General features: G+C 32.5%; 2 protein-coding genes across 5 annotated transcripts; both read left to right on the top strand.

Moving 5' to 3' along the window:
* Nucleotides 1-4,818: 4,818 nt before the first annotated feature.
* On the top strand, nt 4,819-7,480 carry LOC9316904 (protein N-lysine methyltransferase METTL21A). Of its 3 annotated transcripts, none has more exons than XM_021030043.1 (9): nt 4,819-4,923; nt 5,076-5,167; nt 5,287-5,354; nt 5,895-6,014; nt 6,357-6,430; nt 6,510-6,567; nt 6,651-6,752; nt 7,002-7,113; nt 7,206-7,480. In XM_021030043.1, the coding sequence occupies exons 2-9, from the start codon at nt 5,082-5,084 to the stop codon at nt 7,324-7,326; spliced, it is 741 nt and encodes a 246-aa protein (XP_020885702.1). In that variant the 5' UTR covers nt 4,819-4,923; nt 5,076-5,081; the 3' UTR covers nt 7,327-7,480. The 3 variants fall into 3 exon arrangements, with proteins under 3 accessions (XP_020885702.1, XP_020885703.1, XP_020885704.1); XM_021030044.1 differs by having other exon boundaries at nt 4,821-4,912; XM_021030045.1 differs by lacking the exon at nt 4,819-4,923 and adding an exon at nt 4,950-4,970.
* Nucleotides 7,481-10,545: 3,065 nt separating this feature from the next.
* Nucleotides 10,546-14,334, top strand: LOC9316903 (hydroxymethylglutaryl-CoA lyase, mitochondrial). Of its 2 annotated transcripts, none has more exons than XM_021028743.1 (9): nt 10,546-10,701; nt 10,910-11,206; nt 11,290-11,500; nt 11,701-11,880; nt 12,444-12,524; nt 12,624-12,787; nt 13,288-13,424; nt 13,747-13,862; nt 13,944-14,334. In XM_021028743.1, exons 2-9 carry the CDS (start codon nt 10,938-10,940, stop codon nt 14,193-14,195), a joined length of 1,410 nt encoding a protein of 469 aa, XP_020884402.1. In that variant the 5' UTR covers nt 10,546-10,701; nt 10,910-10,937; the 3' UTR covers nt 14,196-14,334. The 2 variants fall into 2 exon arrangements, with proteins under 2 accessions (XP_020884402.1, XP_020884403.1); XM_021028744.1 differs by having other exon boundaries at nt 10,547-10,701; nt 11,026-11,206.
* Nucleotides 14,335-24,032: the final 9,698 nt, after the last annotated feature.

The following is a 24,032-nucleotide window of genomic DNA, read 5'->3' as shown; positions in this document are numbered from 1 at the left end:
TACTTTTCAATTTAGTATTTCAATTTAGCATTTTAGGTCAATGCAAAATAGAAAATCGAACATGCCATTTTTCTTCTAAATACAGTCGCCAAACAGTCGTAAATCAGTTGGAAAATAGTCACTATAATCTTTACGACTACACTACAATATATGCAGATTAGTCGTAACATAGTCGTAACATAGTCGTTAAATTTAACGACTATGTTACGACTACTGTTACGACTGCACCCTATAGTCGTAACGTAGTCGGTAAATAACGACTGAAATTACGACTATAACATTTAGCGACTCTCGATTTACGACTACCGCTTATAGTCGTAACTTAGTCGTAACTTGTCTTTTAACGACTACATTACGACTAATATTGCAGTCGTAAATCAGCTGTTTTCTTGTAGTGCGCGTTACCCCGCGTAGTAGAGATTGGCTATGGATCGGGCCTTGTCGATCCAAAGATGTCAAAAAAAAAAAAAAATTCTATCTGAAGTTGTATTGTTTCTTTGACTCTGTAGACTTTTTGTGCTATGAGATTGTGATTTGTGAGAAAAAAATACCGATTTTGACCAATTCTTTTTTTTCTAATCAGAACCTGAATTAAAATTAATTTACATTTTTATACTTTTTTCTCGACGAAAGGAACTTATATATTGAATTGGTGAAATCATTACTAAGAGTTTGAGCAATCGGTTTGGAAGGGCTTACAGAACTTGAGATATAAGAGAGCTTGTTACAACTAAGTTTTGCTAAAAGATGAGCTGATTATATTCTCTCCTAGTATAAACGAACAAAAGTTCTTTAAAATTTTAAAGACCAATATCTTGGAGAAGGCTTTGTATAGATATTTTTTCCTTATCCTAGGATGATGTTCATTAGAACCTGACAATCCCCTTCAAAGCAAACTGATGTGTATCCTCTACTCCAAGTGTGTTGGAGAGCCGCTAATAATGCCTTAGCTTCTGCCTCCAAAGGCGTTTCTTCTTGATTTAAATTAGACGAAGCCCAGCATTTTGTGAACCTGTTGTGATCTCGAATTATCCAGCCTCCTGTTGCCTTCGAAGTGTGAGCATCATATCTTGCATCGAAACTAAATTTAACGAAAGGGTATAGTGGTCGTGTCCAAGAATTCCTTCATGAGTCTTGATGTTAATCCACTCTGATACTTCCGCTTTGGCCTTTACCACTATTCTCGACGGATTTTCCCATATTTTATTGAATGTAAAATTGTTTCTAGCTTTCCGGATTCGTCATTGATGTGGTGTAGTTTTCACTTCAATCTTTTACCTGAAAAACTACACCTTAACTGCAAGTGCACAGTAATCAATAGTAGTATTTTAGGATCGATCCCACAGAGAGTATAGCTACAAAGTATTGAATTCAAAGAAGAAAAAATGGCTAAAACAAAACTAAACTTGGCGGTTTTGGTTTTGGGTTTCCTAATAACTAATGCAATGAAAGTAAATGAAAGCGGGAAAGTAAATATCATATATGTAAACTATAAGACTAAGACGTTGGGCGTTCTAGGGTTTCTCCAGGTATCATGGTTCTCGACTAACTAGGGTTTTGATCTCTTAAGTTTCTATGTTTTTTGTTCTAGTTCATAACTACGAAAGGCGAATAAACGAATTAGCCTAGGTTATAGGTCTAACCAGCAAATCTCCTTATACTTCGTTACTTAACTTACGCAGGAAACGATGCATAGTTTGACGCATTAAGATTGGATTTGCTAAGTACTCTAAGTCATGTTTCAACTTACGCAGGCAACAACACGAAGGATTGATAACACTATGTACGAAGTTAGGTTTACCCGGTTAGGGCTCCTTCCATCTTGGATCAGCGTTTGGTGATCAATCCTAAAAGATGTCTCAAAAGTATCTAAGTATGAACAAAATAACGGATCTAATAACCTAATATGATTCGAACCATGAATCCCCTTTGAATCACCCCATAAAACCCAACAAATAAAACTACTTACTCATGATGCAAAGAAACCACATAGAGATGAAGAAGAAAAGCATCATAAACAAATCAATAAACAAAGAGGGTTCAAAGGAAACTTCTCTAGTTATCACAAAAGATAACTTGTCTCCCCAAAAGTCTTGAAATAGAGTAGAAGAAAAGAGCAGAGAAATCAATGAAGAACAAAAGAGAGATCTTCAAGGGACGACAACTTCAAGAGCTCGGAGATGGTAGGTGTAATGCCCCGCACATAGCCTATGGACGGGTTGCACCTAAGGTAAGACTGACGCTACGAGCGTTCATCAAGTCATATTCCGAGACATATCAAGTGACTTAGCCATTTTTGGTAGAAAAAGCCTTGATCTTCCGAAGAAACTATAGGATGGGGCTAGGTTAGTTTAAGGAATAATACCTATCGAGAAAAAATGAAAGTTGGTCGATGGATTATGGATTCGGGTAAGGAAACAAGGAATGTGGCCGAGAAAACCTACTCGCGATCGGCCGTGAACGACCCGTACATACGACTGCCCCAACAAGGACTAGATTCTCGTCCTCGGTAGGAGAACCAACCCTTGCCGCTGCCGATTCCGGCCTAGAAGTTTCACTTTTTGTGGTCAGAGTGTTCAAGTTTTTGATTTAATTGAAGAACCGAAGTAAAAAATTGGGGATCGAAGAATTTCAAAGTAACAAAAGAGCTGAAAAACTTTGCCGGCGAAAGTAAAGAAGCAATAAGGTAAAAAATGAGTGAAGGAAGAATTACCTTTTAATTGGTGGAGAAGAGAACCACTTTGGGAGTGGTGGGGAAGTGGGACAATTTCCCCGTTTTAATAATATAGTAATGGAATCGGAAGAGTTAATGTGACAAATGTCACGATAGCTAATCATGGCAAATTCTGAAATCCGAGGAATGTGATGGAGGAAGTTACGGAGTCAGAGATCGTATCAAGCAATTTTTGCTATTATGTATTTAAGTCTTACGAACTGGAGCAACAACTCGAAGGACTTGAGGGGCTAATTGTTTGTGTTGGATCCCAAACTCTAGGTTTGCATCCCATTTGAATATTGTCACGTAGATGACAAGTCAACCAGAAAGAAGTCAACAAGTTAGTACCCGAACCGAAGTCTCAAGATGAGAGTAAGCAGACCAAAGAGCTCAGAGGTTGTGACTAAAAAGAAAGGAGAGTTCAAGGTTGAGCAATGGCCGAACACTCGAAGGTCCAACATGGGTTCAAAAGGATTAAAACAAGGATGTTATAAAATTTATTATAGAATTAAAAGAACACATTTATAGGTAATTATTACATTAATTAGTCCGAAGGTCGTGACTAAAAAGAAAGGAGAGTTCGAGGTTGAGAAATGGGCCGGACACTCAAAGGCTTAACAAGGTTCAAAAGGATTAAAACAAGGATGTTATAAAATTTATTATAGAATAAAAACAAATACATTTATAGGTAATTATTAATTAATGTAAATCATTGTATATAAATATATGACCCCTAGTCCAAAAAAGGGACATCAATTTCTTGCTAAAAAAAACAAGTATTATACTATTTTCTCTCTATATCTTTGCATACATTTTCATATCATTTGCTATACGTACTTTGTCTTGTTTTTTAATCTTGAGAGCTTTAGCCCATAAATAAATAAATATTTGAGTGTATTGTATGAATCCGACATCCACAATACTTATGAGGTTTGCTTTACATTTATTCTTGAATTCTGAATACGAAACCAATGTTCAAATCTTGGACTAAATATTGAAAATATAGTAACATAATTATAACCCAATCTAAACATATATACATAGATATTGTTTATCTGTCCAGATCATAAAACCCAATTATATCATGTAATCATCAATGTAGAATGAAACCCAACATGTATCTTTGATTCAATTACAAAACTTCATTTCCCAAACAAAACTATCCTTTTTTCTTATCCATAAATAATGAAATCCAAAACTTAAAGAAACCATAGACATAGAAGATTCGATCCCTCAAAATATAAAAATATATTAAGAAAGAGTTTGGATTTCTTCTAAAATCTTCAAGCATTTATATTCTCCCCATGATTTTGAATGGGGATGATGACTATTGAAATAAGCTCCAAGCTACTCAAGCATCCTTTCCATCGCACTTAAGAGGTCTTCTATCTCGAAGACTCTCCCTACTCGAATGTTACACGTTTTATAAGACTGAAGTTTACACAATGTTTTGCTGCTTTCCTACAATACATTTTACGACTAATGAAAATGTTTCATTATTCTCATTAATTTATTAAACATCAAAGTTAAATTAATTTTATTGTATGAACCATTACCATATAGCAAAACAAATGAGAAGAGATAATAAAACTTCTATCTTAAACAGAAAAAAAAAACTAAACATTCTCTCTCTATCACTGATTTATCTATATAATTATTTTTGTTATTTTAGCATATCCTACAATTATTTTCTTTACTTTTAAAATTAATTGATGGTGGTGACGGTGGTGATGATAGTGGTGATGGTGATAGTGATGGTGATGGTGATGGTGGTGACGGTGGTAGTAGTAGTTGTAATGGTGAATTGGTTATGGTGGTGTTGGTGGTCATGACGGCAGAGTGGCGATGATGGGATGATGGTAATCGTAATTGAAAAAGTAGATGATAACAAGAAACGAAAAAGTAAATAGAAATAATGTATGTTTAAGTGTATAGTATATATGTGTATTTAGAGGGATACTGAACATTAGGTTAGTATTTAATTTGTAATTTTTTTTTTGGTTATAGCTGCAAATTTCTCTATTTTTTTTTTTTTTTTGTGTATATGGATTTTTTCTCTCGAACTGGTTAAAATCAGATAACCGAGAAAACATCGCTTTGGTTTGCTCTCAAAACTGAAATTACTTTTCCCAGTCCCGAACGGAAACGCCGCACGCAGCTATAGTCAGTCATCAACAAGCGCACCTCTCAAACAAAGTAACAAAGAGGTATTTGTCAATCAAATACCTTTTTTTTTTTTTTGACAATAGCTGATGTGTGTTTTCTTCAACTCTTTGCATACTAAACTTCGAATTAGATTTGTTGGAACAAACTTCGAAGCTTGGAATCTGAAATATCTGATTCTGATTTTTTACTGTAGTCAAAGATGGTCAGTGAAAGTGATAAAGTTAGAGAAGCAAATCAAGAAGAGGAAGAAATAGTCTGCTTGGAGTCTTTCTTCATCAACGATGAGTAATTTTGTTACAAAAACAAAAAATAAATGTTTGTTTAATTTTGGTTTGTAACCCTTTGATCAAGTGTCTGGTTTTGGTTTTTCTTATACATGTTTGTTTTGTCTTTGTCGGATGCAGTTATCAGTTGACGAAATTTACGTTTGGGTCTCATGTTCTTGAGCTCTACTGTCTCCAATCAGCTTCAAGTAAGTTTCATATCAATCTTGCATTGTATCTTTGTTCTTTAGATAAAAAAGGAGCAAACTTTATTGGTTGTTATGAGGTTTTTGTTATGATTAAGCTGATTCACAAAGGGTTTATTGGCCATGGAGAACTTATGTTGTTTATATACTCTTCAAGTCTTCATTTAGAACTGATCTGTATTCTAGGCTGGTGTATGCTTTGAACTTTTATTGCCACTGAAAGACTAAATATGAGCAATTAGAGTTCAGATATTTTCGATCTCGTAGAGTTGTAGTAGTGTATCAATCTCGCGCTATCTTTTTTCTTAAATGAAAATTTTGATTTAATTGTTGTGACGTTTGGAGTTATGATTTGATTAACAAAGACTGAGCACGGCCATTAATGTGAATTTCTTCATTGATCATTTTTGAATTGTGTATTCTTTGAACTGTGTTGTTTATGTGCTCTTGAAATCTTCATAAATAACTTACCTCATTAGTATTTATCTTTTTAAGCTATATGGTTCTTATGTAACACGATGTCTAAAAATGTTTGTGGGACAGCTGATTTTGATTTAACAGGGCAGCTCGTTTGGCCTGGTGCTATGCTTATGAACGGTTATCTCTCAGAAAATGCTGACATTCTCCAGGGATGTTCAGTTTTAGAGTTGGGATCTGGCGTTGGTAAGTGTTTTTTATTATCTCTCTCTAATTTTCATTACGATTGGACAACATTATCTATCTTATTTATCCTAGTAGTTAATGGCTATTCACCACTTGAGCATGCGCCTTGAAATTTCAATTAGAGATTTTATATATTGTAAACATCACCACTCAGTGCTAGATATGTTGTATATTCTTGGCAAATTTGGTCTTTGCATACTCTGCTTGCTTGAATTCACCATCATTCACATGTATAAAATCTTATATGTGTGCTCTTTCTTCCGTCTTTGAGAACATACTGTTTTGTTTTCCTGGTTTTAATTCTTGTGTTTTTGCTGATCTTTGATAAAATTTATAACACAGGTATAACTGGAGTCCTCTGTAGCAAATTTTGCCGTAAAGTTATTTTTACTGACCATAACGATGAAGTGCTCAAGGCAAGGTTGCTTCACTGAAGATTTGGTCTGAGAATTCATAATTGGTAATATAATCAGGTCTTTTAAATGAACTTTTTAGATACTGAAGAAAAACATTGAGCTTCATGGACATTCAAGCGGTCCCAACCCCTCAGCTGGTGAGAAAGGAAAATCAACTAAGCGATTTATTTCTCATCTTTCATACTATTATTGATGTTCTGTTTCACATTTCTATCTACAGAATTAGAGGCTGCAAAGCTAGAGTGGGGAAATAGTGATCATCTTGGTGAAATTTTACAGAAACACAATGATGGCTTTGATCTTATTCTTGGAGCTGATATCTATATCCTTATGAACGATTTTTTATCTATCCGCTTAGTACAATGATTGCTCTTACTTTTATCTATACAGTTGAGGTTTTGGTCCGGATTTAGATTTAAAGGAAGATTCAAAGAAATTGTTCAGTTTACTATAGAGAAAATAAAACGAAACGGTTTATCGTCTGTTCAGTTCGTTTTTTGGTTCAGTTAAGCCGTAATGGCACTCCTATGATTTACACCGGAATGAATATGTTAGCCTTGACATAACGTAAGCTTTCAGCAATCAAGTGTGCCATTTTTATTTGACAGTGTTGAGCAGCTTCTGCGGATCAGGGGACAAGGAAACTGCAAGTTCATACTAGCATACGTCTCCCGGGCTAGACAGTAAGCTTGTCAGCTAAAAGTTTTGCATTATTCTCAAATGGCTGCAAGTTTCATACGAGTCAGAGAATAAACTATATGAAACGTTGTTTCAGGATGGATTCAGCGATCTTGAGAGAAGGCGATCAGCACGGGATGCTGATGAATGAAGTTTCTGGGACTCGGTGTACCGTAGGAAACTTGGAAGGGGTCATATATGAAATCACTCTTCAATAGAAGAAGAAAGGAATTGTGTTTGAATAATTTATTTCCCTTGAGACCTGAGAATTTTTTACCATTATTTTTATGTTATTTTAGATGCATACATTTGGTGAATCCTTTACTAAAATTACAGTTCAAAAAGTATACAATGACATTTGTCATTTGTGGATGCTTTGAAGTGAAACTAACATTGTTAGCTGAAAAACTGTTGCAACTAACATATCTCCTTTATGATAGTTGTCATGTCCAATTTCTTGACTTCACCTACTTATCAGTTTTCATGTATGTCATTCTTTTAGTTTCCCACATGGATCATCTTTGTCCTTCGGTGACTTTAAAAGTTAATATTTTTCGGTCTTATTTTATCTTCTGTATTATTTTCAGTCTTGTTTTTTTCTCTATATTACTTTTCACTCTTATTTTATCTTCTATATACTATTTTTAGTCTTATTTCATCTTCTATTATTTTTTAGTTTTATTTTATCTTCTATATTATTTTCAGTCTTATTTAATCTTCTATATTACTTTTCAGTCTTATTTTATCTTCTACATTATTTTTCAGTCTTTTTAATCTCCTACAATATTTTTCAGTCTTATTTTATCTGAAAATGTCATGTAGGTAGGTGAAGACTGAAGATATTGGAACTTTATTTGTAAAGTTGATGTACTACTATAGCAATATCGTAAGTAAAATACAATTATTTTTTAAGTTTAAAGCTAAACAAATCGTTAGATATCATATAAAATAACATATTATTTATTTTTTGGAAAAATTCCATAAAAATACATTAGATATTTTTCGATTTCCATCGACAAAAATACACTGGGGGTGATTGGTAATCACTTTTAAAGCTTTAGAAAAGTTTTAGTCTTTAAAATTTTTTATTTTCCCAATCACACTTTTTTGGCTTTAAATAATTTTAAAGTCTCTAAAGTCCTTCTTTTATTCTATACTCTTTGAATTCAGTTTTTTTCTAAAGCCACGTAAACTTGACTTTAGAATTAAAAAGAATAAAAATTAATAGTTTTCTTTATTTTAATTCAGAACGTGGATGATTTTAATTCAGCGTTACTGGCTAAACAATTATGGCGTTTGATTATGGCTCCTGAGTCACTATTTGCAAGGGTATTTAAAGGACGGTATTTCCGGAAATCCAATCCATTGGATAATATAAAATCGTACTCTCCTTCTTATGGTTGGAGAAGTATAATGTCAGCTAGATCTCTGGTTCTTAAAGAACTTATTAAAAGAGTTGGTTCTGGGGCGTCCATCTCAGTATGGGAGGACTCATGGATACCAGCTCAATTTCCGAGACCAGCAAAAAGTAATGGTTCAATTACTGACCCATCTTTAAAAGTTAATCAACTTATCGACAGCCGATCAAACTTTTGGAATATGAATCTCTTGGCAGAGCTTTTTGATCCAGAGGATGTCGCGATGATTAGTGTTTTGCCTTTGGGTGTCTCAACTAAGGAGGATACCCTTGGTTGGCATTTCACAAAATCAGGAAATTATACGGTTAAATCGGGTTACCATACCGCACGGATAGAGACTTCTGATGCCAACCTTAAATTTTTTGGCCCGGATATCAAATCTCTGAAAGCTTATGCATGGAAGGTGAAGTGTCCACCAAAGCTACGACATTTTTTGTGGCAAATATTATCAGGTTGCGTACCTGTTACGGAGAATCTGAGAAAGAGAGGTATAAATTGTGACACCGGATGTGTTAGATGTGACAAAAATATCATCCTGCAAGACAAATCTGGGCTCTTTCTCCAATCCCTTCGGTTACAAGGATTTTTCCCTCGGCTTCTATTTACGCGAACTTGGATCATCTTTTCTAGAGAATTCCATCAGAGATTGATTCATCTTCATTTCCATGGATAATTTTGGTATATTTGGAAAGCGAGAAACGAGAAGATTTTTGATAATGTGGATAAAGACCCATTAGAGGTTCTACATTTAGCGGAGAAAGAGGCACAAGCTTGGCAGGTTGCTCAATCTGAGCTACATATTGACAACCAAGGTTCTTTGATACTGTAACTCGAAATCGCGTGAGAGAGATTTCATTGGATTCCAGTTACTCCGGACATCGGTGTTTCGTGGATGGATCATGGAAAAGGTCTGATATTTTTTCAGGAACAGGGTGGTACTGTACATCTGCAAATGGAGAGATGCCAACCATGGGAGCTGCAAACATCCGGCGAAGTCTATCCCCCCTACATACAGAAGTCGAAGTTCTACTCTGGGCGATAAAGTGTATGATTGGTGCTGACAACTAAGATGTAGCTTTCTTTACAGACTGTTCAGATTTGGTGAAGATGGTGTCTTCCCCAACCGAATGGCCGGCCTTCTCAGTGTATTTGGAAGACTTGAAGAGTGACAAGGAAGAATTCTCTAATTTTTCTTTATCTTTAATTCCGCGTAGCGCAAATGTAAAAGCGGATAATTTGGGACGAAAAATTCGTACCGAACCGCATCATATCACTTATGTAAACAACATTCCCCAGGAATGACTCTTTTGAGCATCTATTTTATTTAAGCTGTTGACAAAAAAAAAATAATAGTTTTCTTTATTTTCTTTTTCCCAATATATAAAAATTTCTTATAAATTTCGTTGGAAAATTAATTTTAAAAAAGTATTAACTAATTTACAATTGATTTTTTTATGTTCTTTTAAGATCCACTTATGTATATAAAAAAAAAACATTAGATATTACATTTGATACAAAAATGGAGAAATATGAATGTATAAAAACTTCTCATAAATTTTTTTGTGTAAATTTCCTTGTTATATCACAGTTTGAGTTTATATTCGCTGTAATTATTTTATTTAAATATTTTTTACAACCACAGTTTCTACAGTATTGTTGTTACCAATCACATTTTAACAGGTAAAGTATCTAAAGTTAAAGCCTCTGCAGTCAAAGTCTCTACAGCCGAAAGTAACAGTCGTTACTATCTTTTTTCGTATCCAGAAAAATGCAATAACGATTTTTTTTTTTTTACTTGTTTTAAAATTTAAAGTCTAAACAGACATTATTTATTTAAAACAAGGACTATCACACACCACTTGATTAAGGTCAAGTTTTTTCAAATAAATTTCCACAATATAATACTTAATTACATACACTATACACTATACTCTATTTAAAATTTGTTGTCCAATCATTAAATAAGGAAAAAAAAAACATGTTATAAATTGATATATTTATTGAGGTCTAAATTAAATGTTACTCATCCCCCAACTCCAAGAGGACCTCCCAACCAGAATTAGAGGAGATAAACTTGACGCGTCCCTTCTTCATTGTGCGTCTTCTTTTCGTCATCGGAAAACGAATCTTATTGCCTGAGATTCTTCATCGGAGGAATTAATCCCACTTTTCACGGTAAATTTCGGCCTCTCCGTTTTCTCTTACGCTGATCCAATTCAATAGAATGTTAAGGCTCTTCTAAACAAAAAACATTTGTGGTAATTTTTTTTTTTGATTTCGGGTTAATAATTGGAATTTGAAGGATAATTTGCAGAATTATGTATATGTTTTGTGGTGTATTTGAACATATATTTGAGCAATGGACCTGACCATTTTTCTCCAGAAAAAAAAACTCAAACTATTGCTGAAAAATGCAATGGAATGGGGCAAGACGAGCCCATTCTTTATGGTGCAAGAGTTTAACACACAACACTCATTTGCATCATCCTTCTATTCCAGTCTCACATTTGTTCACCATGTCGAGTTTGGAGGAGCCGCTAAGCTTTGACAAGTTGCCAAGTATGAGCACTATGGATAGGATTCAGAGATTTTCGTCTGGTGCTTGTAGGCCGAGAGATGATGTCGGTATGGGACACCGTTGGATTGACGGAAGAGATTGCACCACCTCTAACAGTTGCGTGTGAGTTGGCTATATATCAATCTTTGCTTTCCTTTTTTATCGTTTTGTTTGTGAAAGCTCTTGAAATATCTGTTTACTTACAGTGATGATGATAAAAGCTTTGGTAAAGAGTCCTTTCCGTGGAGAAAGCATACTCGAAAACTATCTGAAGGAGAACAACATTTGTTTCGGAATACTTCAATTTCAGGAAGGACTTCCACAGTTTCTGGGACTTTAAGGGAATCCAAAAGTTTCAAGGAGCATAAGTTTAGCACATGTAGCAATGAGAATGGCAAAATGCATTCAAGTAATAAGGTAAATCTTGATGGTGGAAGTAGTTTTTGACCTCTACATAAAACATAGCCACATATCCGGTTTTCTTTTCATTCCCCTGTCTATGTAGGATAGTTTTGTAAACATATGTCTCTAAAATGATTCGTCTTTTTCCATTTCTGCTGAAAAATTTCCCACTACTCTCTCTTACTCTGTTTTGTTTTTTGCTGTTTGAAATTCAGATCTCTAAAGGTATACCAAAGTTTGTAAAGATTGTAGAAGTTGGCCCAAGGGATGGCCTGCAGAATGAGAAAAATATAGTACCCACATCTGTAAAGGTGGAACTAATTCAGAGATTAGTTTCTTCTGGATTGCCTGTTGTCGAGGCTACAAGCTTTGTATCACCAAAATGGGTTCCCCAGGTAATGCTGTTAAGTAGGTGTTTATAAATTATATCTTTCCTGAACTTTCGTGTTTGGTGTATCCTATAATTAAGTATATAGAGCGACCACTTTGAAGATATGATTTTTTTATACTGTAGATAAGACTTTTATAAATTTCTCATAAAATTGGAATCCTTCGTAGAGTTAGCTGCAACTAAATAGTTTTCAAGATGCAACAATATAAATTTTAGTTTGTTTTGTTGGGATTTGCATCTCATCAGGAGTCCTATCACACATCATGGAATCAAAATTTTCGTGAGTACTAACTCGAAAATAAATCCATTGCTTGTTTTGACGGTCTTGCTTGTGCCTAAATTCAAATGAGCAACAAGCATCCCATTTTTGGGAATTTCTTTTGGTTACAATCAATAGTTCTTGCTACAAGATATTCAAATTGCTTTTGGTAGTTAAAAAAATGGTGAAAACCATTTTCCAAGTAGAGGAAGTATGGAACAATTTAGATTATAGAAACAATTTCCGTAATGGATGCTTACGTGAAACTAATTTGACTGAACAGAAATTTATACTATTTCGCCTTGTAGCTTGCAGATGCAAAGGATGTAATGGATGCAGTAAATACTTTAGATGGGGCTCGATTGCCCGTTCTGACACCGAATCTAAAAGTGTGTTTCATTTATCTCTTAAGGCTCGCCAAATACTCGCCAAATAATTCATGGTTTCTTACTTATGAACACCACCATGGAATGCTTGCTTCTTTTTAGGGCTTTGAAGCGGCTGTCTCTGCAGGTGCTAAGGAAGTTGCAATCTTTGCATCGGCTTCTGAGTCATTCTCCTTGTCAAATATTAACTGTACCATAGAAGAGAGTCTCTTGAGATATCGTGCTGTTGCCACTGCTGCAAAGGAGCATTCGGTTCCAGTCCGTGGGTATGTTTCTTTTAATTTGTCTCTGATTGTGTACATTATCTGTTTCCCCTGGATGGTATCTATCAAGAAACGTGCCCAATCAAGTTTTACATACTTCTTTGCTGGTGGGCAAAACATCTTTCAATTCTTTTACCCAGTTATTGTTATTATGGTTTCTCGCTATTCAACTGCTTGATGGTTTGTCACCTTATCTAATTTAAATGCGTGTTTTGAGTGACCGGTGGATCTTATCATAGGGCCTGTCAGACAGTACTTTTAATCCATATGCGTGATAATCTTATCATAGGGCCTGTCAGACAGTACTATTGTAAAAATACGGATTATAGACCATGAAGAATTTCTCTTTTCCGAGCTTACTATGATAAGTTAGTTCTGGTTTGATGTCTCATATTATTGACCCATTGAGTGTTGTTTGTGGTAGAATCAAGCTGTTGTAATATAATAGCAGACACAGTTGGTTCTAATTACAGTTCATGATTGTTTGCCAACCAATATTGAAGGTATGTATCTTGCGTTGTGGGGTGTCCAGTAGAGGGAGCCGTTCCACCCTCAAAAGTGGCTTATGTTGTGAAAGAACTCTATGATATGGGCTGCTTTGAGATTTCTCTGGGTGATACAATTGGAATCGGCACTCCTGGTAATTTCGTTACTTCAAATCTTGTGTAGTGTATTCAACTACGCCTGTGCACTGTATATGGGAGTGATAAACTTTGAAGACGTTTAGCTTCATGTTAGTAGCTATGAGTCTGCTACCTAGCCTAGGACTGAATGTAGCCGAATAAAGCGGTTGTTAGTTGGTTAGAAAGAAGTTAGTGAGGGCTGGAATCGCTGGATTTATGAGAAATGCCTCGGTAGATTATTTTGGGTGTGGATTTCTTGGGTTTTGGGGCTTCGCAATTCGTTGAGATTTGAGTCTCTCAGTAATCAATTCCCTCTGTTTGGTGAATTGAATAAATCAGGTTCTGTGGTTCCAATGCTTGAAGCCGTGATGGCAGTTGTGCCAGCCGACAAGCTGGCTGTTCACTTCCATGACACATATGGGCAAGCTCTTGCAAATATATTGGTGTCTCTCCAAGTAAGTCAAGCACTAATAGAAGAATATTTGATTATATATATAACTTCATTTATGGTTTGACATGTATTGGTGCAAAAACAGATGGGAATAAGCATAGTAGACTCATCAATTGCTGGATTAGGCGGCTGCCCATATGCAAAAGGAGCTTCAGGAAATGTAGCCACAGAAGATGTGGTTTACATGTTGAACGGTTTAGGCGTCCAGACCAATGTCGACTTGGGAAAGCTTATAGCTGCTGGAGATTTCATCAGCAAGCATCTTGGCCGTCCCAACGGTTCGAAGGCTGCCGTTGCCCTCAACCGTCGGATCACAGCTGATGCCTCCAAGATATGAGCTTTATTACAGGATTCACATATCTAAAGTCTTATGAATACGAGAGACAGTGAATATAACTTTTATATAAGATGATGTATGAATGGTTCATTGGTATAAACGATGCAATTGAAAGGTACAATGGTTTTATTCTTGGTTCTTTGCAATGTCTAAAATACGTTATATGCTTCTTCTTTTTTGTCATCTGAAGTTTTATTAATATATACCAAGGAAGGATACATTTTGAAATATTAGAAGAGGGAAACAGACCTGGGTAAACCTTACACCGAGTTCAAACAAGACAGCAACTCCAAGAGAAGTGAAAGCAGGAACCTAGAAGAACGAAAGAACAGAAGCCATAGCTGATCAACTCAAAGAGCAGAAAAATTCGAAACGACTAAGGCACAAAGAAGAATCCTTGTATATTACTATTTAGAATTCAAATATTATCAAAAGAATTATATTTATTTCTCACATCCACCTATTTAGGCGGACCTTATCTAGTTTTATAGTAAAATCTGCTCCAACTCACTTATATTTTCACATTCTATTGTTTCTATACTCATGTTCGAGTATGACGTTTATGATAAGGTAGTGATATCTAAAGTTTAACTCACATAATAGTAGTAATTTAGTTTAAAAAGAAAAATCAACTTACATGATTTAAGTATATTTAAATAAAGTAGAGAAATTGAGATGAGAGGTAGAACATTAATATAGAAAATATGTAGGTTTCTAAATATCAGAAAAATTTAAAAGATGGAGTTTGTAGAATTAAATTTTTAGCTCTTATCCACTAAGATGGAGTGTGTAGAATTAAACATATTATTATTATGAAATAAATAGTTAAATTATATTGCAAAATAGAATGTGTCATATTGAAATTTGGTTAGAAAGAAAATAGATTAAGAAAAAATGTATATTACTATTTACAATTCAAATATTATCATAAAAACTTGATATTTATTTTTTACATTGATACAAGACTCGGTGGTGAGACTCGTATGCGGATAGATATGGCGGCTTCACAAGCTGGCGATCGCTTCTCTCTTGTGAAGGAAAGATGGTCGAAGGTGGAAATCTGACACGATGGCGGTCGCTTCTCTTGTGTGGGACCAAATGAGGGAAAATGATGGCGGGGCGAAGTTGTGATAAGACTCTGATACAGCACAAGCTCTAAGTTTTGATGACTCGCTCAACAAGACATAAGAACAAACGTTTACTAAGTAAAGGAATCAACCTAACTTAGATAAACAAAAACAAAGCCTTAAGTTTTAGAGAAAACGCTTTATACTACTTTCAAATTTTGTGGTCCTCTACAATGAAACAAATGAGCCTTTTTATAGCTCTTACATGGTGTAATGTACATTAAAAGAAAATATTCAAAAATATGTATTACAATTGTTTTGGAGGTACGAGAGATTTAAGGAAAATTAATTTGATAATTGTATTACAAAAAATTATTTCATTAAAATATTGCATACTTTTAAAAATAAAATAAATATACAGAAATATATAAGAAATAATCAAATATCCAAAGTAAAAAAATATATAAATAGTTTCTTTAGCTTGATTCCCTTATTGTGCGATGGTCCGAAATAATATTTTTGAATCTGCATCAATAAGGTAATTTATCATAGCCATCAAAATTATATTATACATATATAATTTTATATTAAAAATATTATAAAAAAACAAAGAAGGAAGGAAAAAGTACAAAAAAACAAAGAAGAAATAAAATTGAAAAGAATGTAAGATATATATATATATATATATATATATATATAATCAAACTCTTACAATGATATCTTAATTGAGTTTTCAACTCATGCAAGAACATAAACAAAACAAAAAAAAATATTTAGGATTTGAGACATTGTGGAGGAGGATGTGAGAATAGTTATTTATAGGAAAGAAGTGATGGAAGTTACATTTCGAAAATAATTAGATTATAGAAGTTACAATTATAATTATAGTGTGTTTAAATGACAATGAATTGAGAAAAAAATAGTCAATTCACAATTATGTAATTTCAGATACAATTTAGTAGTAAAGTGTGAATTTAAAGTATATATGGATTAATGTATATGATTAAATGTGTTACATTTTAAGTTTAATTAAAAAAAATTATATTTTTGAAAATAAATTGCCAAGTGGACCAATAAGCAGAGAGTGAAACCTTTCTTTTATATATATGATTTAAAATCATTACTAGAATCTCTTACGAATAAAAGATGCTAATTGAGGCCTCTAAGGCCATCCACATCAGCAAAAAAAAACACTACCTATGAGAAAGCCACATCAGCACATCAATTTGTTTTGTTTTGTGAGTTTACCTTATGCCACGTGGTTTATGAGATGATGATGTCATTCGACATTTTCATTGTAAGGACGCTTCATCTTCCTTCAATTCTTTGTATCCTTTAATCTCTTCATTTACTACCCTCTAAACTAAGTCTCACAAGCGGCACTTCCTCTCCCCTACGATATAAAAGTTCAATCTGATCAATCGATTGTCTTCATCTTCCTCCCCTGCAATCTGGCTCTCTCTTTCATGGTAACCTCTCTCTTAAAAGTTCAATCGATTAACGCATGGTTTTTCTCCTTTTTCTTAACAGTTATGGAGAGCAGTGGCAATTATATTTGTGTATTTGTCTTTTGCTCGCTTATAGACAGAATTTCTTCAAACAAAAACAATATGCAATCTCTGAAGTGGTTCGAAACCCTAATTTTGGAGATCATGCGGATTCATGGAACCATATTTTGCTAAGGTAAACAATATTTCTTCATTCCTATTACGTTTTTGTTCCATTTAAATAATTACGGTATTGCATCAAAGCGTTTTCTCCTCCTCCTCCTCCTCTAGCTTTAAGCGTATTTCACCACCAATTTTCAGCGGATATGTAGGTGATATATATATCAACAAGAAAGTGTCTTTCAGTTCTGAACTTTCACAACAATACATCTAATTTTTCATCAATTGTTGTTCTTAGGATATCAAAAAAGAGGATAGAACTTTACAATCGTTCAAAGGAACTTATAGCTAGATTTCGATCGATCACAACTCTCATGGTAAGTAAAGTCGTGCTTTTGAGGTAGTTGTGATCAATGAGTATGGGAGACATAGATTTAAGATTAATAGAATCTATATATGGTGCAATTTTGTTCATCAATAGTTTCTGTATTTTTTAATCATTTATACTTTATATAGCCTCCAATTTGGATTACAGTTTAGGAGCCTCTACACACTAATTATAAATACGGCACATGAGCAGTTTTTGATAAAGACAAGGGAGTAAGAGAACAAAGATCAAATCTCTTTTGGTAAAATTTAAACAAAAAGACATATTTTGTAGTTTAATTTATTGATATAGATGTTGTTCAAACATGATGTCATAGGTACGTAGTGGACTGTACATAGTAATCAATAAAGCTCTCCAAATCTAATACTTGCTTCGACCATTTGCATAGGACAGCAAAGGTCCAATCCTCCTTCTGTACTGAGACGACGCCGAGAATCCATCCAAGTGAGGTTCGTCACAAATTTGAACTCTTGATTTAGTATGGATTTTTGTTTGTATATTTCTTACTTCATAAAGTAGAACTCTAGAGTTTGATAGTTTCGTGAGAAGCCAAGCAAGCAAGTAAATGCTTTACAAATCTAAATAAGAGGGCAGTTTATTAATATGATTTTGATTTTTAATGGTACATAGCATGTTACAGATCAAATGTTGCTTTTCATGGTTGCAGACGAGACAGTGAATTTGTTTCAACTCTACTTGGCGAGCCATTTATGTGTTGGTATTTTTTTGGAAATGCAGTTTTATATAAAAAGCAACTGAAGATATGTATCGTTTTGCCAAGGACAAAAACCTGGTGGCCTGGTGGGTATATTATGTAATGTCAAAGTTGTTTGGTATATTATGTAATGTCAAAGTTGTTTGGTAAGGCTTTGAAAGACTCAGCTTTTAAGGCCAGAGGTGGTGGGTAAAACAAAAACTTTGCTCTTCGTTACGTTGATACTAAGGTGGTTATACAAAGTAGAAACCTATTTATACTATCATCAAAAAAATAAAATATGGCTTGACTATCGCAATTAACTGAGTACTCACCATTTATTTGTTGCATGATAGGTGCCTTTAAAAGATGTGGTAAAACTTATGACCAAGTGTTAGCCTTTTAACTTTAGATCTATAATAATTTCTATATAGACTCCAAAAGAGATCAATAAGAAAGGGTATTTAAGGGAAATCGAATACGTAAAAAACAAAAAATTATAACTAGCTCTAAAATCCGCCTCGATATATATAAGCTTTTGTTAAAATGTTAAATACAAGATTTTTAAAAATTATAAAATTTTCTTTTCATATTTCCTAAAGAAACTACAAAGAATAAAAACTAAGTTAACTAATTTAAAATATCAATCTTCAAATGTCTTACCCGGGCGTAGCCCGGATTTTTCCCTAGTAACTCATAAAACGTAAGGGTTAATCTAGTAAATTTCTGATAATCTAGAGAGTGAAATATGAAGTTGTTCTGGATTCGACTCGTAGATATTCACGAGATGAATAGGAACTCTGAGCAATACGTTCTTGTAGTCGATGGAGGAGGCAAGTTATCAGCTGTCAAAGAAGAAGAAGAAGGATTCCCCGACGATTGTTGCGTTTGCGGTTCCGGTGAACATCTTTCCTTGTGCTTGTTTCTTACATGCATCGACATCGAGTAAACTTTGAAGCGTTAACAAAAAAATAATATGTAATTCGTCAGATTCATCTTAGTTAATATCTCTTGATTATTTATAATGGTGTAAAGACTGTGGAATATAATGATTTTTAAATTTTTTTTTATCAAAATTAAGATAATATGGATTCGAATTTATCGGATTAGATATAGATTGTTTCGATATCATCATGTTTAGCTAAAAAACTTAAATTTTTTGGAATAATAGTTATCGTTATTCGGTTATTCAGGTCCAAACCGGCCCATCACTGAGTTAGGATCGCACATTTTCATCTTCATGATCTCTCCGTCAGTCTTCGTAAGTATTTGGATCGATCTGTTGTGCTTGCATTGCTCAAATTTGTAACCTTTCAGATTGTGATCGTTTGCATTTATGAGTAAGTTAATTGTATGTATAGTATAAAAGTTATGTTACATTTCAAAGAATTCATTGTGTAGAATTCATTTTGTATTAATTGTATTTAAAATATTGTTGCAATTTAGTGTGAGCATTAACAACATAACGATAATTATTAATATCGAGGTTACAAAATATGAGAAAATACATAAAATATAATTCTTATATATTATTAGAGAAAAATCTTAAATTATTCCATGCTAATGATGTGGATGACATTTGTTTCAATATAAATATGATTGAAATTTTTTTTAAAGCCTCTTAAGATTTGATATCTTGCATTTGCTCATATTTTAGTATTGTTTTTTACTTTACTATTATTTATGTATGTAAACATCAATAAACATATGTTATCTATTACTTTTACAAAATAAATTGTTGATATAATAAACTCACATATAATTTGTTTGTTTGTTGATATAAACTCCCACATAATAGTTCAAATTCATCTTATTTTGCAAGTGGCAAACTAAAATTTTTTTCTTATAAAAATCATATGAACTTCAATCTAATTAAAATCATCAAAGATCCAAGGATAACTTCTATATATATATATATATATATATATATATATATATATATATATATATATATATATATATATTTTTAATTTCACTCATCAATTTAAATTCTTTTTTTTTTGGTGAGACTCATCAATTTAAATTCTAGTGATAGATTTTAAACTAATGGTTTTATCTTTATAGGATTTAATAAAATTATTTTTGTTTTAATTATAGTTATTTTCTTGTATATTTCACTCTATTTAAGTATGAGTGTTAGGTTTCATTCTAATGATATCATTCTATTTTTCTAGTGTACCTAAATTTAATTTTCTTGAACCATATGATTCGTTTTTTTTATCTTAAGGACCAAATGTTTTTGAACAAAAAATTTTTCAATTTGAAAAATACTTAAACTTCAAATTTTAAATAAAATAAACAGTATAACGATTTTTCTATAATTATCTATTGGACCACAAAAAGTAAATATAATAATACATATATTAAAAATAAATTACAAAATTTATTCGGGATCAGAAAAAGGTAAGAAATATATATTTAATAAATATATTACAATAATTTATTTCATTAAATATTGCATAATTAAAAAAATTACATGAATATATTAGAAAATAATCAAACATCTAAAGTAGATAATGGAAATGGAACTTTTCAACTTCATTATCTTGTTGTGCTATGACTGGAATTGCTATATTTAACTCTTCATCACCAATAAACCTGAAAATTTTGTTATAACCATCAAAACTTTTAGTATACATATGTGAATTTAAACTAAAAAATGAAAATTAAAAAATAAATAAGTATATTTTAGTATGACTTTAGAAATATACAAAATAAATACAATGTTAAATATATATATATATATATATATATATATATATAATACATCTACAATAAATTTAGAATCAAATTCTTGATTTTTAATCTATACAACAACATAAAAAATAGAAAAATAAATATAGTAGAAGAAGATGAGAGAATGATTACTTATAAGATGATTATCTAAAATAGACAATAAAGATGCATCTTTCAGAAAAAAAGGAAGCTAATGTAAGAACACAAAACAAAAAAATATTTAAGATTTGAGCTATAGTGGAAGAGGGTGAGAGGATGAAAGGATGAGAGAATGAGAAATGAGTATTTATAGGATGAGGAGTGAGATAAGTTACAATTAAAAAAAAAATTATGGGAGTTACAATTCTAATTTATTGTGTGTTGAATAAAATTGAGTGGAAAAATATAGTTAATGTATAATTTTAATGATTTCAGTTTCTATATTAAAGTGTGAGTTAAATGAGTTTTATTTATGATTTAATTAAAAAAAAAAAATTTAAGTTACATTTCCAAATAGACCAATAAGAAGAGAGTGAAACCTTACTTTTATATGTTTTGATTTCTTACTTTATTTTTCTTTTCTTTCTTCTAAGCACAGTTAGAAATTATTAAAACAGCCATAACAATTTAGTGTTTGTATACTTAATTATAATTATCTTTTTTCTACATTTGAAAACCCATTTTACAAAGTAGACAAAAATTAATATTGAAATTGTAATGGACAAATTAAAATCAAAACATGATTTTTACAAGTCCTTAATTCTAACTAGATACAAACTTAAATTCAAGAGATGATATTCTCATTGCGATTAAAGTTGTGCAAGCTTAGTAGCTCAATACTATGATCGAAATAACAATATATGGATATAAGAAAGTAGGTAATTTCACATCATTATCAAATTTTTTTGACCAATTGTTCGTTTGTAAATAAACACCACTATCAATTTAAAACGTTTATTTACTTTTAAAATTTTAATAATCTAGTGGTCAATACAAAATGAATGAATGCAATTAGATTTATTAACATATCTCAAACATTAATTTATATCCAGATCAACCCCATCCACTAGATCATGTCCACAGATACTTGAATAAAAAAAATCGTTTTATTGCTCACATCAAACCTATTACACAAACATTTCTAACTAGCGATTATCCAAGCATATCCGCTAAACTCTGACCACATGTCTATACATGTGCCAAACTCTGATCAAGTGTCTATTGTTCAGGTTTTACTATTAGATTTTTTTTCTTTAGACCATCCAACACTGAACACATGGTTAAAATTAATATATTCAAAGCATTTATATACAATGTCTCCGAACATACGAACTATGTTTTTGTAACCAACCATACATGCAAGCTCATCCAACTAGACAAATTTTAATGAACATAATATTTTGTTCACCATTGTTCAATTTATTTCTTTCTCCACATCGTGCTATATTTTCTTACACAATATGAAATTCCTTGATCTTAATGACTCAATTGTTGGTCAGGTCCATGTGGACGAAGTATTTACACACATTGTTGGTTAAAGTTGACTGGGTAGGACATGTTTTTACTTCTAAGATTGTCACTCACATAATCTTATTTGAATGTCAAATGGTTAGTTCCATATGTACCATGTTAATATTTTCCTATTTGGTTATAGCTCTGTTTAATTTTTCCTACTCTCATGGTAAGGTTCATATGGACAGGTTTTTATGTCCCATTTTAGTGTTTGACTGAGTATTTTTCTACTCTCATGGTCACTTCCACGTGGATAGATTATTTGCATCGTTAAAAGTGTTTAGTTTTTAGGGTTTATGTCTAGGGTTTAGAGTTCATGGGTTAAAGGTCAATTGATTACTGTTATGGGTTTAATTTTTAAAGTTTATTGTATAAGTTTTAGGGTTTAAGTATATGGTTTAGGGTTTAAAGTTAGGGTTTAGAGTTATACATTCAAACGAAGTTACATATTGGTTTGAGTTTATAAAATAGGAGGTAGGGTTTAGTGTTATTCATTTAAACGAAGTTACATATCGGTTTGGGTTTATAAGGTAGGGGTTAGGGTTTAGAGTTATACATTTAAAGAAGTTACATATTGGTTTGGGTTTATAAGGCTAGGGTTAGGTTTTAGTGTTATTCATTTAAACGAAGTTACATATTCATGTTAGTGTTTGACATCTACTGATATCACTTTATTATTCTTAATTGTTGCCTTAGTCATGCTATGATTCGTATAAAGGTTAGTTCATATGGGCATGATAGGATTGGTCAGTTCCATATGGATATGTTATGAATAATCCATAGTGTAGTATGTTTGTTCTAGTATTTGTAGATATTGTTTGTTTGGATGAGTTTGCGTGTGTGGCTGTTTACAAAAATAGAGTTCATATATTCAAATGTGTCGAGGTCGTTTGATATAAATGTTTGAGATAAATTATAATTAACCATGTGTTCAGGGTTGGATGGTCATATAAAAAAAAAACAATTCGTCATGAACAAAAACACTTGATCAGAGTTTGGCGGATATATAGTCCACCAAAAAACCTTATCCTTATTCATCCATGTGGTCAGAGTTTAACGGATATCTTTGGATGATCAGTAGTTACAAATGTTGGTATAATATATTTGTTCAAGTATCCTTGAACATCTATTTAGTAATAAACAAATGTTCAATCGAAAATGGATAGTATGTAATATAATTATTTACTTAAAATATAGCAACAATAGATCTTAAAACGTACGAAAAATTAAATCTAGTTTATTGTATAAAGAAAAATAATAATATATGTGATATTAAGTAACTAAAGTGATAATAAAGAGAAAATGAAAGAAAAAGAAAAAGAAAAAAGAAAAGAAAAAAATAAAGAGAAATAGATAGAAGCGATGAGGAAGGAGGAAAAAAAAGAAGGGTTTGCTATGTATGTACTTATTTGGTTACACTCAAACTTCTTTCTCAAGGGCAATATGGTATTGATGTTTTTTCAACAGTGAAAAAACATTGAAACATTCATAAAGTGTCTATTTTGATCACAAAGTTGAATAAAGTGTGCCAAAACAGAAATGTCTCTTATTATTTTTTGCTCTATATATAGAGGAACTCTATTTCTTCTTCTATAATAGTTAACCTTTTTATTTGCAAAGTGGTTCTTTAACTTGTAATTTAGGATTACATAACAAAACTCAGAGAGAGAGAGAGAGAGAGAGAGAGAGAGAGAGAGAGAGAGAGAGAGAGAGAGAGAGAGAGAGAGAGAGAGAGAGAGAGAGAGAGAGAGAGAGAGAGAGAGAGAGAGAGAGAGAGAGAGAGAGAGAGAGAGAGAGAGAGAGAGAGAGAGAGAGAGAGAGAGAGAGAGAGAGAGAGAGAGAGAGAGAGAGAGA

This window comes from Arabidopsis lyrata (genome assembly GCF_000004255.2).
Source record: "Arabidopsis lyrata subsp. lyrata unplaced genomic scaffold ARALYscaffold_4, whole genome shotgun sequence".
Lineage (NCBI taxonomy): Eukaryota > Viridiplantae > Streptophyta > Magnoliopsida > Brassicales > Brassicaceae > Arabidopsis > Arabidopsis lyrata.
Note: the sequence above shows the minus strand (reverse complement) of the source record. Positions and strands in the feature narration are given on the sequence as shown.

What these genes read in the sequence shown, in the direction of transcription:
- LOC9316904 (XM_021030043.1), top strand. Translation starts at nt 5,082, where the DNA reads ATGGTCAGTGAAAGTGATAAAGTTAGAGAAGCAAATCAAGAAGAGGAA. An exon ending in TCTTTCTTCATCAACGATGA is followed by an intron (nt 5,168 to 5,286) that starts GTAATTTTGTTA and finishes TGTCGGATGCAG; the next exon opens with TTATCAGTTGACGAAATTTA. An exon ending in TATTCTTGGAGCTGATATCT is followed by an intron (nt 6,753 to 7,001) that starts ATATCCTTATGA and finishes GACATAACGTAA; the next exon opens with GCTTTCAGCAATCAAGTGTG.
- LOC9316903 (XM_021028743.1), top strand. Translation starts at nt 10,938, where the DNA reads ATGCAATGGAATGGGGCAAGACGAGCCCATTCTTTATGGTGCAAGAGT. An exon ending in AAATGCATTCAAGTAATAAG is followed by an intron (nt 11,501 to 11,700) that starts GTAAATCTTGAT and finishes TTTGAAATTCAG; the next exon opens with ATCTCTAAAGGTATACCAAA. An exon ending in TTCTGACACCGAATCTAAAA is followed by an intron (nt 12,525 to 12,623) that starts GTGTGTTTCATT and finishes GCTTCTTTTTAG; the next exon opens with GGCTTTGAAGCGGCTGTCTC.